Source organism: Sinohyriopsis cumingii, chromosome 14, assembly GCF_028554795.1.
Source record: "Sinohyriopsis cumingii isolate HCF-2022 chromosome 14, ASM2855479v2, whole genome shotgun sequence".
In the NCBI taxonomy this organism is placed as follows: domain Eukaryota; kingdom Metazoa; phylum Mollusca; class Bivalvia; order Unionida; family Unionidae; genus Sinohyriopsis; species Sinohyriopsis cumingii.
This window is the reverse complement of record NC_142974.1, coordinates 6,119,049-6,134,556: the sequence shown is the minus strand read 5'-3', so window position 1 is coordinate 6,134,556 and position 15,508 is coordinate 6,119,049. Positions and strand designations below refer to the sequence as shown.

The 15,508-nt window shown below is 36.1% G+C and overlaps 1 protein-coding gene across 1 annotated transcript in view; it reads right to left on the bottom strand.

The window, feature by feature from the left end:
- The window catches only part of LOC149783140 (tyrosine-protein kinase receptor torso-like), a 66,756-nt gene extending 52,870 nt beyond the window's left edge, over positions 1-13,886 (bottom strand). Inside the window, exons 1-4 of the mRNA XM_089931368.1 lie at positions 13,807-13,886; positions 11,942-11,992; positions 10,162-10,228; positions 4,124-4,344 (exon numbers count right to left, since the gene is read on the bottom strand). Coding sequence (XP_089787494.1) covers positions 4,124-4,344; positions 10,162-10,189 — 249 coding nt within the window. The 5' untranslated portion in view covers positions 10,190-10,228; positions 11,942-11,992; positions 13,807-13,886. The remainder of the gene's footprint in view (positions 1-4,123; positions 4,345-10,161; positions 10,229-11,941; positions 11,993-13,806) is intronic.
- Positions 13,887-15,508: the final 1,622 nt, after the last annotated feature.

The window sequence follows — 15,508 nt, the reverse complement described above, 5'->3', positions numbered from 1 at the left end:
CGATGATTCTCATTCTACCACTAATGCCTTCCAGGATCATTGTTCTATCACTGAGGAGCACCGCAACTACCTTGTGACTAATATTTGCTGTGCGAATTCTAGCCTTGAAATGAATATCGACAACCGATTGCTTTATTAAGTCAAGATGTTCCAAAGAAAAATAGTAGATAGGATAAAGCTTATTAAAATCCAACTGTGATATTTGTAATCCGGTATCGATATTTTGATCGCGACCCATGAAACTTAGCAGACGATGATACGCGCGTGCCGTCGAATAGTTGGCAAAATCAATGGATATTTCCTCGGATGGTTCTTGTTGGCCGTTTATTCTCAATGATACGTTTGTTGCATCAATTTTATCAAATATCATGTGACTTCTCATTTGATGATATCTATCGGAACGCAAGAAAGCAATAAAGATATGCCTTGGCGCGGAGGTACCTTGCTGCGATGCAATGCGCCAGGTGTAATCACCGTTAATAGTAGTAGTCGTGGAATCTGTTGTTGTCGTCAGCCATGACATGATAGATTTACCACCTTGATTCATGAATGATAATAATTTTTCTTCTTCGATTATTGATGGAGTTATCGCTGGCATCCACAAGGTAAATTTTAGTAAATTTACTTTGCCACCATTATCTGTGACATCATCGACATGCGGTAAATTAGTAGCGGGATCAATCCTACCTTCTCGCCAGATAGCATCATTGCTATCCGCCTTTTTGACAAACGATACGGTATGCTTTGCCCCGTATATAACTTTCCTAAAATGCCTACAAAATCCAAATATGTGAGATAACGGAATAGCGCAGGAAAATCTTCTTCGATTTGTTATTAACATAGATTTTCGCGTAGCAAATCCAAGATTGTAATTGTCATTAGTATTAATAATCATATTTTCGACATCAGCGTCAGCATTAGCAGCGTTATTTTTCGGTCTCCTGACGATATACTGGTTATGATCAGCGTTATCAGAGTTATCCTTAGCGAACATCATACTAGGGCCGGCTGATCTAGTAAAATCATCCGAGTATCTCGCTAGGCCTATTATCGTTGTTGCTAAATCAACATTATCCGTAATTGACTCAATCTCTCTTCCGTCAATCATGTAAGTGGCGCCTTTGAATAATGCCATAATGCCATTGTTGACAAATCCGACTTTAAAATTTTCATCATAGACGACATTATTTGTTTTAATAATTTCCCCAACAACTTCGATATATGCCTCGGATGGAAGAAAATATCTTGTTGTATCGTGAACTTGAATTTCCAAGCGAGTACTCGTATTTGGGTCAACCGCAAAATATGAGAAATACTGGAAATCTCGTACCGATGTATCTCTGCCTACTGGTTCGTCCATGTCGAACACTTCGTTTGACACTTGTGCGAACATTTATTATTAAGAATATCATCTAAAACGAAGACCGCTACCAGAAATGAAGCTCGTGTTAGCAATTTCATTTGCTAGATTTGTTTTAACGATTTTCTTTGCTACTTCGTGTGCTAGTTCTGTGTTAGCAACCTCTTGCGTTAGGTCGTTTATTTTTTTATTTGCTGCGTCATTTATGATTTTGCTGATTTCGGATGGCATTTCACTGGTGATGGGCAATTTGACTGGTTCTCTTTTACGCATTAAATTTGATATTTTTTCTCTGACAAAATCATAGCCTTTGCTGGCCATTTTTTTGATACCAGAAATAACAGCAGTCTCGCCAATTTTTCCCATTGCCTTTGATACGATTTGTTTAGCTACGGGTCCGATTTTAGGTATTACTCGCGTAACGAGACTTCCAACAATATCGCCAAGTCCATTGCCGTGGATATATTTGTATACGGGCAATCGAGAGTTAACTACGCGGACCTGCTTGGGTCTGCGTTGATGTTTGTGAACAATCATGTTATTTCAATTGTTGTTGTTTTAATCGATGAGCTCATCGACAAGTTCTTTGTAAATGTAAGAATCAATTACACCACCACGGAATAATCGCTGACAAATATCTGATGCTTCGTTGATTATTTCGCGAGAGTTATTTCCAGCTCGTTTTCCTCCGATTAACACTTCGAGGCGAGATACGTCGTTGATAACGCTATCGGGACAAACGGTATATCCACTTCCTGTTTTTGGTGTTGATGGCTCACGAAACCACTCCGACGCCACATCCTCGTACTCTTCTTCTTTTTCTTTTTCTTTTTGTTCTACTTTTTCCTTAAATTTGTAAAATACATCATCGCGTTCGTAGGGAGGTTTTTTACTAGCAAAATATATCCATTCGAGCCATTTTTCTTTATCGACGTATTTTCCATGAATATTTGGATTTGTATATTTGTCTATATTATCATAATCCGCGGCAATATCTATTAAATTTCTTCCCCTTGCGATTTGTTCATGCGTATCTTTGTTAAAAATATATTCGATAGTTCTATGAAGACCTTCGTATTCGGACTTCGCAGTTTTCTGTTGAGTTGTTTGTTGTGGTACCCCCGTTTTTTTACTATCTTTTCTTTCATTTGCAAATTCCAGAAATTTAGCATAAACAGCGTTGGTTTTTCTCACCTCGGGCAAATTAAATTTAGCTCGAAATAAATTATTATACCAACTATCTCGTGTTTTAATTTTTTTCAATCCCTCCTCCGTTAAAAACGCCTTTCTATTATCAAAAACATCTTCGACAAATACAGCAAATAATTCAATGTTTTTACCAAACTCTTCAAATTTATTTTCCATTGTTTTCCAACCCCCCTCGGTAAATTTTTCTTTTATTATATCCCGAGGTTCTTTCTTTCCTTCTTCTTCTTCTTTTTTTTCTTCTTCCTGCGCTTGTTCTTCTTCCTGCGCTTGTTCTTCTTCCTGCGCTTGTTCTTGAGGTAATTGTGGTTGTTCTTGCCGCGATCGTATTTGTTCCAGACGAATTTGATCCAACTTATCCGGAACCATTCGAGTATGTTGTTCGATATCTCTCATCATAGGAATAAACCCGATATCCATAAGTTCCTTATCTTTCTTTTGTTTGCCAAATGCTACTTGTTCGATTGCTCCGGTGACTGGACTCAGCCATTTCGACGATACCTCACCGATATGATATTGAGAATCATCGTACTCACGAACTTTTTTCTTAAATAATCGTTTTGTCGGAATGAGCTTCCTTACTGCCGCTAATTCTTCTCGCGCTAATCTAGCAGAATGAGGCTCTCCAACTCTACTAGCTTTCCGACTCATCTTATTTTCAACTATATTGTTTTAATGCGAGGTAAAATTAGGATCCGCAGCCTTTTCCTTGCAAACTTCATCGACACCCGATCTTTTTCCCACCCCCCACCCCCGAAAAGTTGTATTTTTTCCTTGTCCAGAATGATATATTTTGCACACAAAAATTGCACTCGGGATCGAATTTACGCAAATTGTTTTTCGTGGGAAGCTTTATTTTTGAAATCCGAGGCTTCTACGGAGAAAGTTTGCGTAGGAGGCTTTATTTTGGCGGAACCGTCTGGTCTGTAGAACTTCCCTTGTCGAGGATTATTTTTGTGTCACGGAGGTTACAATATTGAGATACCCCCCCCCGACCCCCCCCCTGAAAAATGATGGTTTTTGTCGAAAAATGACGAAAAAGTCTGTACACCTTCCCTGCTGCTAACATACATATATATATACATACATACATGCATGCATACATACATGCATGCACGCACGCACGCACACACACACACACACACACACATACATACATACATACATACATACATACCATGCGATATACATATAATATCACTATTAAAGAGATTGCTAAACTGTATTAATACAATAAAGAGAATATATATATATATATATATATATATATATATATATATATATATATATATATATATATATATATATATATATATATATATATATATTTGCATGCAACTACTCAGGTATTTGAGTATATATATATATATATATATATATATATATATATATATATATATATATATATATATATATATATCTGCGTAGGTGCATGCAAATATAGAAGTAGATCAGAATGGGTAACTAATTAAATGTATACAAGTATTGGGGCAATAAGGTAAGCTGATGGAAGAGCGATGAGACAACACAATGTAGTTAATTCACAATAAAGTTTACCTTTCGTACGGGTGTCCATATTTCCTTGTTTCCCTTTAAATGTTCCTTTAGACTGACCACAAAGACAAGTGGAGGTGACAGCTCACCTTCATCATTAATGAGGTACCAAGTTAGGTAAACCGTGGAATTACTGACACTACTACCTAAATATGTCTGTGGTGTGTGCTTGCAGACAACGTGTGGATCGGATATTTCGTGCTCAGTCATGGCTTTCGGAACATCTGCAATTGAAATTCAACTGACTATAAGGCGCCTTAAAAGACCTTTTCTTAATGAAATGTTAAAATAACCGATGCCAAAGTCAAAGTCATTGGCGAGAACTGGATAATATCTTTTCCTCTCGTCACCTCACATACAAGGAGGCAAGAGAGCAACATTTTTAAGATTCGTTTGCTGCAGCTGCAGATGCGTTTAGATTTCAGGTTTGAAATGCGAGAAACTTACCCCAAAAATCGTCAGCAAATATTGAACGTTCTTCTTCCTCTGCAGTCTTAACCCTTATTCATTCCCGCATCAGAGGTAGTGTGAGATCCCTAGCCGATAACAACATTCGCGAACGGTACTCCTCAGAGTTAAGAAATACACTAAGAGCGTCTTAGTTGTTGTTCTTGTATTTTTTTTAAGCGGACAGAGGTAAAATGACAGTGATTGGTAACGGCTAGCGCTTTAGACACCACTGGCCCAGTCGGGTGGGTCCACGAAAGCGTCTTTGAACGCTTCGATTGTTGATAACACTGGTCAACAGTGAAATCATTACTGACTTGAAAAGGCCCTAATCTGTAGTATTTTGGTGTGCCGAACACGAATATAACCGTGAAAAATTTGTATTGGCTCTCGTTTTGAAGATATTCATATACCTCATTTTCTATGTTTCACTGTGTAAATTTCTCCAGTAGGACTGCAGCAACATCCGGAATAATGATGTAACATTGCATAATACCATCATGCTCACATCATCCACAGTTGATTGCATCATTTTCTGATGCAATGCAATACTAATGCCATGCGGCTGCTGAAGTAAGTTGACGTCAGCAGTGTACTATACATGTGTAGGCCTATTATACTAATGCCAGGCGGCTGCTGAAGCTGACGTAAGCAGTGTACTATATAAAGCCCAATCAGATAGGTTCAGCATTTAAAATATTTTAGACGTTGTGCGAGACAGTTCAAGCTACTGTTACATAAAACTTATTATTTTATCCATTTACGTACAATAAAGAACAGTAATGCCTCGAAAGTGTGTTAATACCGCGGACAATTTTTGCTATATTTGTGGGGAAGTGACATTTGCCAACCAGAAGAAAAGTATCAATTCTCAAGTGAAGAAGGCATATCATCTTTACTTCGGATGCAAGGTTGGTGACCAAGACAAGCCTTGGGCTCCGCATATATGCTGTGCTACATGTACAACACAGCTTTCACAGTGGTTGAATTGCAAAAGGTCATCAATGCCGTTTGCAGTCCCAATGGTGTGGAGAGAGCCAAGCAACCACCTAAATGACTGTTACTTCTGCTTGGTTCCTCCTCTTTCCAGCGGAATAACGAAGCGAAAGAAGTCGAGAATAGTCTACCCAAACATTCCGTCTGCATTGAGACCAGTTCCACATGGTGAGGGACTTCCTATTCCAGAACCTCCAGCAGAATATTCTCTTGATTCATCTGACGAAGACAAAGGTGAGTCGACCTGTTCTTCTCCTGGTCCATCAGCATGCAGTGATCCAGATTTTCACTGTGGTGCATCATCAACCCCACACAGAATAACACAGGAAGAACTAAATGACCTGATTCGTGATTTGGACTTATCAAAGAACAAGGCAGAATTGCTAGGATCAAGACTCCAACAATGGAATCTTCTAGAAGAAGATGTCACAATTACTGCATATCGAAAGCGCCACCAGCAATTGGAGCCTTTCTTCAGAAAGGAAAGTAATCTGATATTCTGTTCCGATATTGAGGGCCTCATGAATGCTTTAAAAATCACTCATGACCCACAAGAATGGAGACTATTTGTGGACTCTTCGAAACTGAGTCTCAAGGCTGTGCTTTTGCACAATGGAAACATTCTTCCATCTATTCCAGTAGCGTATGCTGTCCACATGAAAGAGACATACGATAACTTAAGGCAGCTACTGAATTCCATTGAGTATAACAAGTACAGCTGGCACCTCTGTGGTGATTTGAAGGTAGTTGCCCTTTTAATGGGACTGCAGCAAGGATATACAAAATACATGTGTTTCTTATGCAAGTGGGATAGCCGAGCAAGGGAAATGCACTACATGAGGAAGGAATGGACTCACAGGCAGAATGTAGCCATTGGAGAGAAGAATATCCAACACCCAGCTCTGGTTGAGGCTCAGAAAATCTTGCTACCACCCCTTCACATCAAACTAGGTTTGATGAAGAACTTCGTGAAAGCCATTGACCGGACTTTGCCAGCATTCCGATACCTGCATGAAAAATTCCCTCGACTCAGCGAAGCAAAGATTAAAGAGGGAGTTTTTGTGGGTCCTCAGATTCGAGAGCTTTTCAAAGATGACCGGTTCAACAACTTGCTGGAAGGTGACGCGAAACAAGCATGGAATGCTTTTCGCCTAGTTTCTACAAACTTCCTCGGAAATGTTAGGGCAGAAAACTATAAGGAACTAGTAGAAGACATGTTGATGAAGTATAAGAAACTTGGCTGCAATATGTCTCTAAAGATTCACTTCCTTCATTCCCATTTGGATTTCTTTCCTAGCAACTGTGGTATTGTTAGTGATGAACACGGCGAACGTTTTCATCAAGATATCGCAACAATGGAACAAAGATACCAGGGAAAATGGTCCACTACAATGCTGGCTGACTACTGCTGGACACTCCTCAGAGATGCTCCCGAACAGCTGTACAAGAGACAGGCGAAGAAATCTAAGATGTAGTCAATGACTTGATTTTTTATAGGTAGGCTATTACAGTTGACCTTTTACTATTGGAATGCATTTCGTTATGTAAACATTAATTTCTTGCAGATTACAAAAAAACTAGAGCCAATTTTGCAATTTGACTGTCATATTCGTGTTCAGCACATAAAAATTGATAAGAATTGACTAATTTTATTTCAGTAACATGACTTTTGTAAAAATTTGTTGTCCAGTGAGAAGCGAACAATGTTCATGTGAAAATTCTAGCCACGACATTAAAAAGCCCATTGTCCACAACATTATTCTTGGACTGGAATCACACACAACCGCTGGAGCTGGAGTAAAGGAAGACCATGATAGCGGAATATGCCGTTGTATTCTACCGTGTTTATTGGCATTTGAGCGCATGAACGAATAACTATCACTGCAAAATATCCCGAGAGTGTATTCAAGGCTTCACTACAATAATTACTTTCTTTATGTTTCAATTTTTCATCTTTTATGTAATTAAGTGCATTAGTTTCAAGCTCAAATGCCCAAGACATTATTTCATTGTAATGCACCAACCTGGGCCCATATATTACTAAAATTAGGTTAAATTAGTTTACATTTTCTGATAATATTTGCATTTCAATAAAATGACTAAACTATTTAGTGAACGTAACAACTCCGGAACCGCTCCACGTCTGCCTGTTTGCTTTATAATACTATGCAAAAGCTGCTGAACTAAGTGAAACTGTTATTTTCTGTTTAGGCCATATACAGCTTTTCTATTGAATATTAAGAACATGCTTCACTGGTCAGCAAATCTCCTGGAAGTGTCAGAGAACAAATATAAATGACTTATGGACACAATGCGATGCAATTAACAGCTAAACTCATTAGTTTAGTATTACCTCAAAGAATCACAAAGTTACATTTATTTAATGAATTTGAGCTGGCCGTATCTATCATAACATTAAAACATAACTGTGAAGTGTGGTCGCTTATGCTCCTGTGTGGTATGGTTCATAGTACAATTTTTCTTAGATGACAGCGGTCTATGGTGACAAATGTTATGTCATAGATGACAAATGTTATGTCAAAATGCAAGTACACACTTACTATACTAATAACAAATTAAAGTTCCTGTATGTGTTTGAGCCAGGTAGATTACAATTCTACTAATAAATAATTATTTCAATCTTTAAAGAACAATTTTATACTACAGTTTATGCTTAACCTATTTTTGTAAAAAATAAATCACTTTTTTTTCGGCCAATCACTACCCTGGTTGTTGCTTTGAAAATAAGGTGTGCTCCACCCCAAAGTTGAAGACGGTACTTTTGATCTCTCAGCAAGTAGGTCTAAATAAAGTATATAACATGTGCGCACCTAACAGGAAAAATGAGAAGATTTGATATCCACAGACCATTCCCACAAATAAAATGCTGTATAGACCGGTAACTAACATTGGATTACTAACAGTGGCGTACACAAACCTAACATTGGCATACCTATATTAGTTGCCCTAACGATGGAATACATACATTAGAATAGAAATGAATGGTATAAACACATTTGTATATTGATTACCAATTAAAGAAGACATTTATACGGCTGGAAATAATAATTTTTATAATCTGATGCCATCGAAACCAAATATTCAATATACGCCTCACACGTGACCAGATTAGGACCTCCAATTAATGCATTATAAATGATTTCCTCATTTGGAATGGATAAATCAAACTCTTTTCCAAATGAAATAGCTCAAAATGGATGTGATTTTCTAATTCTGATCAAGAAATACTAAACATAACTTCAGCAATGGTAAATGAACCTGAAATATTGGGTCCAGTTTATTTGGAAGAAAAGAACCACCCTTGTTCTATTCAGTCTATCAGCGAAAAAGAATGTCAGAAGAACAAATAAGCAGTCAGATTGTCTTTGCATTCATATCACATTTCAAATTAAATTAAAAGCTATGCAACCATTGACAAGTTAAAGTTCTCGTGAAATGTATCATTCTAACGCAATGTTCGCGAACAGTCTTCTCACGTTCAAAATCCAACCCACCTATGGACCTGGAGAAAAAGAGAATAAAAATGCGGAACATCTGGGAGCTTAGCCTTGTTGCATCGTTCAAGCGATTCTGAACGGCAGGACAATGTCGAATACAAATTCTGGAGAACATGTCATTGGAACTAGAGCGAACAAACAAAACCAGATCATCATTAAATGTCCTTATGCCATTCTTTTCGTGTTGTTAATGCTTGCGCCTAAAAGACGCCCGTAATAAACAATGGACCTTGCTGCCAACACACGTGATCGATGCTATTAATTTTTCATTCGACGCAGATGAAACGTTGGTCCAATAAATTTCTTGACTTTCTTATGGATTCGTATGCCAAGTTTAGTTTTTGTAGTTCAGTGCTCTTTACGTTTTGTACCTTATGCCCTACATGTTATCTTATATTCGACTGCTCTAGAATGCCGAGGTCAGACGTAGATTCTGTTTCGGAGAAAGACATAAGCAACAACAAATTTATTATGGAATGATGTGTCCTTATTTATTAATGTACAAAGTGAAATTAGCGAGAACTTGTTAGGTTTGAAGCATTAGTCATGTCTGAGCACTGTTACGCTCACTCCATCCTATGCTTGTAATAATGACTCAAAATCATTTATTGTAAACACTCTTTCAAAGATGTCAGTTTTTGTAATTATCCCAAAAGAAATACATTTTGCGAGCAATTAAGTCAGTGGAATTGGCTAAGCATCAGAGAGTTTATGCTAAATGGACATTATTTGTTGGGTGTCTGAAGGAATGTTTTGTAGCAATCCCGAAATCAACGAAAATTGGTCGCCAACGTAAAATAGTGAATCCACAGTATTTTGCACAAACAAATCTGCCCTGTTTAAAAAAATGGAACTAAACTGTAAAACCAAGGCAAGTCACAAAATAGAGCATGCAGAAATGCAGCAGGTTTGGACACCAAGCACATATTGAGAGAGAGAGAGAGAGAGAGAGAGAGCATCATGACTTAATTATTGCACAGCACTTAATAAACAGATATTAAAACTATTTCAACAGAAAGTATTATTGTCCGGACGATATATTGGCAGCAACAATTGTCAAGAAGACATGTTTCTACTTACCGCTGTTTTGGTACCTGCTACGTTGCATTATCAGAAAGGAACAACTGTCACTGCAGATGTTTGATGTCTGTCAAAATATATTTTAGCATGAAAGTAAACAAATAAAAAACCTAAAACAAAATTGTTATGTCAGGTATTAAGCAAAGAAATGTTGAGAATGCATGTACAGTATGAAGTAGAAGGATATTAATAACGAGACAATATAAATCATAATCGAATTCTATTATTTTTGTCCTTTTGCTGTTTATTGGTAATAACTATATGCAATCGATAGCGAACTATTTACGGCAGAGGTCGAGGAAGTACGTATTAGCTTTAAATACCATTACTTTCTTAATACTTGTAAATCCTCTAATTTATTATACACGTCGTGCCGTTCAAAATGCGTCCTCCCGGATCTAGTTTCACTCTCTTTCGGATAAAACTGCATGCCACAGAATCATTCAGACATTTTTTTTAGAAGGAGGTTTCTAAACATTTTGCTTACATGTTTCGAAACGAGACTTTGTGTACTGTTAAAATAACAATCTCCTGTGATGAGCAACTTACTATAGTTTTGTGTATTTTGGAATGCGTTTTAATGTAATGCTCATTGAATATCTGAAAAGCATATATAATGTGATGCAATCCTCTATTACCTTCTAGTTTACATATACTTTATTATATATAGTTGGTGGGTTACTGGATGGTATTTAACGGCACATCGACACATGAGGGACTCTAAAATGATGTGACACCGGAACTTAATCGCTTTGCTCGAAAAGATATAACGGCTGACAACTCTAACTGGACAGAGCAACATTGAACTTTAAGGTGGCAGGGTCCAGTTTCATAAATTGGCCCCTGGCAAATTTCTTAACTTAAGGCTATGGTGTGACTTTTTCAGCTATTATTGTTTAGTATTTATAGATATGGATATATTTGTGAACTAGGTGTTTTGGGATTGTGTTGTTCTTGAAATTGATGTCAGGCATGTACACCTTCCATAGTTGCTCTGCAGTATGTTGATAGTGAAATACCAATAGTTGGCTAGGAAGAAGAGCTAGCCTCCCATAGCAGTAGACACGTGGGTTCAAGGCAACTAGAGTATCTCAAAAACGGCTTGGATGACAACTATTCTGAATTGCATCAAACTATTTAGTAGACAATGTTTTTCAAAATTTTCATCCAGGGAAAGGGCTTGCGTTTGCACTGTGAGCACCACATGCTGTCAAAAAATGGCATTTGGATGTGAAAAATGCAGGTATAAAATAGGGGTTGGGGTGCATAAACCTCTTCTGCTGTGAACTACCATTGACTTCTCTGGTCAAGTGAATACTATTCTTATGCTTTGTTTTAATATAGGTATATAAAAATATGGACCTTTTTGACCTCACTTGTGTATTTGATTTTTTATGATTTTTTATAATAGGTCGCTGATTGCGGCATTAAATTTGTACATAAAAACTGGACCCTGCCCCCTAAGCCAGTGATTGTACATTCGTCACGCTCGGAAAGATATAACGGCTGACAACTCTAACTGGACAGAGCAACATTGAACTTTAAGCCAGTGACTGTACGTCCGGCACGCTCGGAAAGATATAACAGCTGACAACTCTGACTGGACAGAGCAACACTGAACTTTAAGCCAGTGATTGTACGTCCGGCACGCTTACCCCTATGCTACCTTATTCTGTAGAAATCTGAGTTATTGTTCGTTTATTGGTATGTCTGTTTCTTTTGTTGATTTATTTCTGTCATATTCTAATAAATTGATCGTTCGCTTTTGGTTTATGCTTACACAGATTTCTTCACATCTGTTACCAGAACCAATTTCGCATGCAGACAGACACTGAAATGGAATAATAATAATAATAATAATAATAATAATAATAATAATAATAATAATGATAATAATAATAATAATGATAACAACAACAATAGCAATAATAATAATAATAATAATAATAATAATAATAATAATAATAATAGCAATAATAATAATAATAATAACAGCAATAATAATAATAATAACAATAGCAATAACAATAGTGATAATAATAATAACAATGACAATAACAATAACAATAATAATAATAACAATAATGATAATAATAACAACAATAGCAATAATAATAATTAATAATAATAATAATAATGTACCACGTTCGCAAGTTTGATAGAAAATTAAAATCTTACGCATACAAAAAAGCAATAAAAAATATACGGAACCTAAATCTTCAGAATGGCGATGATTATGAAGCCCTCTGGTACGTTTTTATATACATTAACTGCTTACAAGAATGTTATTTCATTGACATGTACACTGATTCGTGTAGTGCAGATAGTAATATGTTATAATTATGTCACGTGGATATTTTAGGTTCTTCATGCTACAAATTTCTTTTCTAATCTCCGATGTGCGAAAGACCAATAATTATAAAGTAAACGAAAATGCAATATTACATATTTTAAAAGCGATCTGTTCGAGTCAAAGACTTCAATCGTCATCATCATGATGATCATCATCATCATAATCATCAACTGAGCAAACACAATTTAAAGTGTTAATTATGCCAACTTTCGTTCCAGATTTCATTTCTTCGAGAGGCTATATGTTTGAATAATGATGATATTCGTTTGCAAGTAGTTTCAATCAAGGATGCTTCTTTCTAGCTAATTTTAAATTGAAACATATCAGTAGATCTCATTCATCGAACGTCAATATTTTCAGCAGTAATCTCCACGACGAACTGTCGGAAATATTCCAAAAAGTATGACATCACGACTTTTCCTATGATGCAAGGCTACGGAAACAACTTTTTATGCTGTTTAGACTGGATTGGAACTGTCTTGGTTCTGAACATGTTAATATGCATTGGAATTGAAAAGAACCCTTTGCACTTAAAGTAATTGACAATCACACAACCAGTCTAGTTATTTTCATCTACCCCCATTTTCAATGAGTACCTTAGGATCATCGACCATATATCAGTTTACGTGAACACGGGGACGTAAAATAGTATCTTTGGTGACATGGACTACAGTTTCAATTACAATTTCATCGTGTTGATAGTGCAATAAACCTTGGATATATATTTGAACCTAAGCTTCGCTTTAGAGCATTGTTAGATTTTAGTAACAGTTTGTTAATTATAGGGGAGTCTGCGTTCGAAAAATATTTGTCAAACCTAATAATTAGTAATTTTTAGCAGACGTCATGATGCATAGGATTCATGAGACTTTATGGTTGCATAGATTTTAGTGTCATAAGTTTTGAAAGTTAAAATATGGTAACCCTTATTTTGCTGCGTTCTTTATGATTATCGAAGGCCAAATGGACTGCACGGATTTAGTGAAAGATTAGTTACGTTTCTTTTGGAGAGAACAGTTTAACTCCGAGGCGGAAGACCTTGAGCTCGAGGACAAACGGAAGTCTGCTTTTTGTCAAGTTTCCAGATGTCTAACTTAAAAATCGAATTCCAAAACCGCTTCATATATATGCGTAGCTACAAGGAAAAAGATTTCATAGCTTTCAGAAAATTGTATTCAACAGCCAGCGGCTGCATAAGATTTGTTAACAATATTTATTATTTTGTTTGCAGTTCATGGCAACATTTGCGATTTCCTATTCTCTTTCCATGTTCAAGATAACAAAATGCTTACCTGTGAACATGAGGCGGAATCGCAGAGATAATGTTTGTATAGGCGATATAATGATATGCTCCGATCCGTAGGCGGGGTACCGTACTACAAAGACATTAAAACACACAGACCATGACTATAATAATAATAATAATAATAATAATAATAATAATAATAATAATAATATTAATAGTTTTTGTTAAAAGACGGCCATTTTTGCGCCGATATAGAAGATGAATTTGGCTTTGCTATTGAGTGTCCTCTGCGTGATAATTTGAGAAATGCCTATTTACCATCGTACGTGCATTGTAACGCATATCACTGAAAGACTTATAACTTTATGCAAAAAATCATTATTTTAAGATTAATATAATTTTGCTAGAGTCAGTACGTCAATTCTACAATGTCTATTTTCGGGGTTGTACCCTATTTGTTCATAATTATATGTCATCTGGGTCGGCGGAGTATGTTACAAGAATAATAATAATAATAATAATAATGATAATAATGATAATAATAATAATAATAATAATAATAATAATTATTATTATTATTATTATTATTATTATTATTATTATTATTAAAGAAAATGTGATTTTAGTACTTAAAAGTATTGACGTAGATTTTATTTCCTTCATATTTTGGGGGGCAAGCTTATGACCTATAAATAATGAAATAAATAAAGCGATTTATATAATACGCATGATAATTAGTGGACACACACACACACACACACACACACATACACACATATTTAGGGGGGGGGGGGAGAACGGCGCAAATTCAAAACGGTTTCCCATCGTTTTGGGCTATTGGGGAAAAAAGGCAGCTTGCATAGCCAAAACAAATCACTTAAAACACAATGCACGAAAAGTTTTTGTCTCCAGAATCATTAGGGGCAATTTAAAACAAGAGATATAACAATACAAAGTTGTGCAGAAATAATGGACGTGTAGGTTCTTGTGTCTGTCACATAGCAACACATTATGGTTTGATCTGTGTGTGTGTGTGTGTGTGTGTAATACCTCAGCTGTAGCACATGTTCTTTTCGTATTTAATCATATTTAAGTTTGCTTCCTGAGAAAATATTTTAAGAGCTGTTTAAAATAGATGAACCGATCGAATCGCATTATTAGAAGTTAGAAATATGGAATGCGGTATGTATGCATTATATATGGTAAGCTGTATAAAATACTGGATTAAAATTATGCGATTATCGGATGATAGTTATCTACATGCCTGCTATATTGTCTTGAAAACCTCTAACGAAGTTAGTAGAGTCACGTGGGCGGCGAAGAGTAAAGATATGTCATATCAAAATATGGCTTTGTATATATACTGATAACATATGATGTTGACGATGAAAATTTTTTATTTCGATGTTCACCCAAAGGATTTGAAACACTGCTTTTCAAAATTGGTCAGAGTCTATTACTGATTCTTCAAAATATTATGACTATGTAGCTCATGTATCACACTACTTGTATAGATCATTTGCCACGAGAGAGGCTATATTAACTCCATTAAAATAAAATTATGTTACACTGTTACTATTTGGAAATAAGTGTAGAAACAAGCGTAGAAATAAACCACACATTTATATGTCTCCGGTATTAAAGAAAATGATGCGTTCCAAATGTGTATATCATAAACAGAATGTTGTATTATGGGCCGGAGGCTGATGTTATTGAAATAAAGTGATTTGATTTGTTCTTTTTGTTGA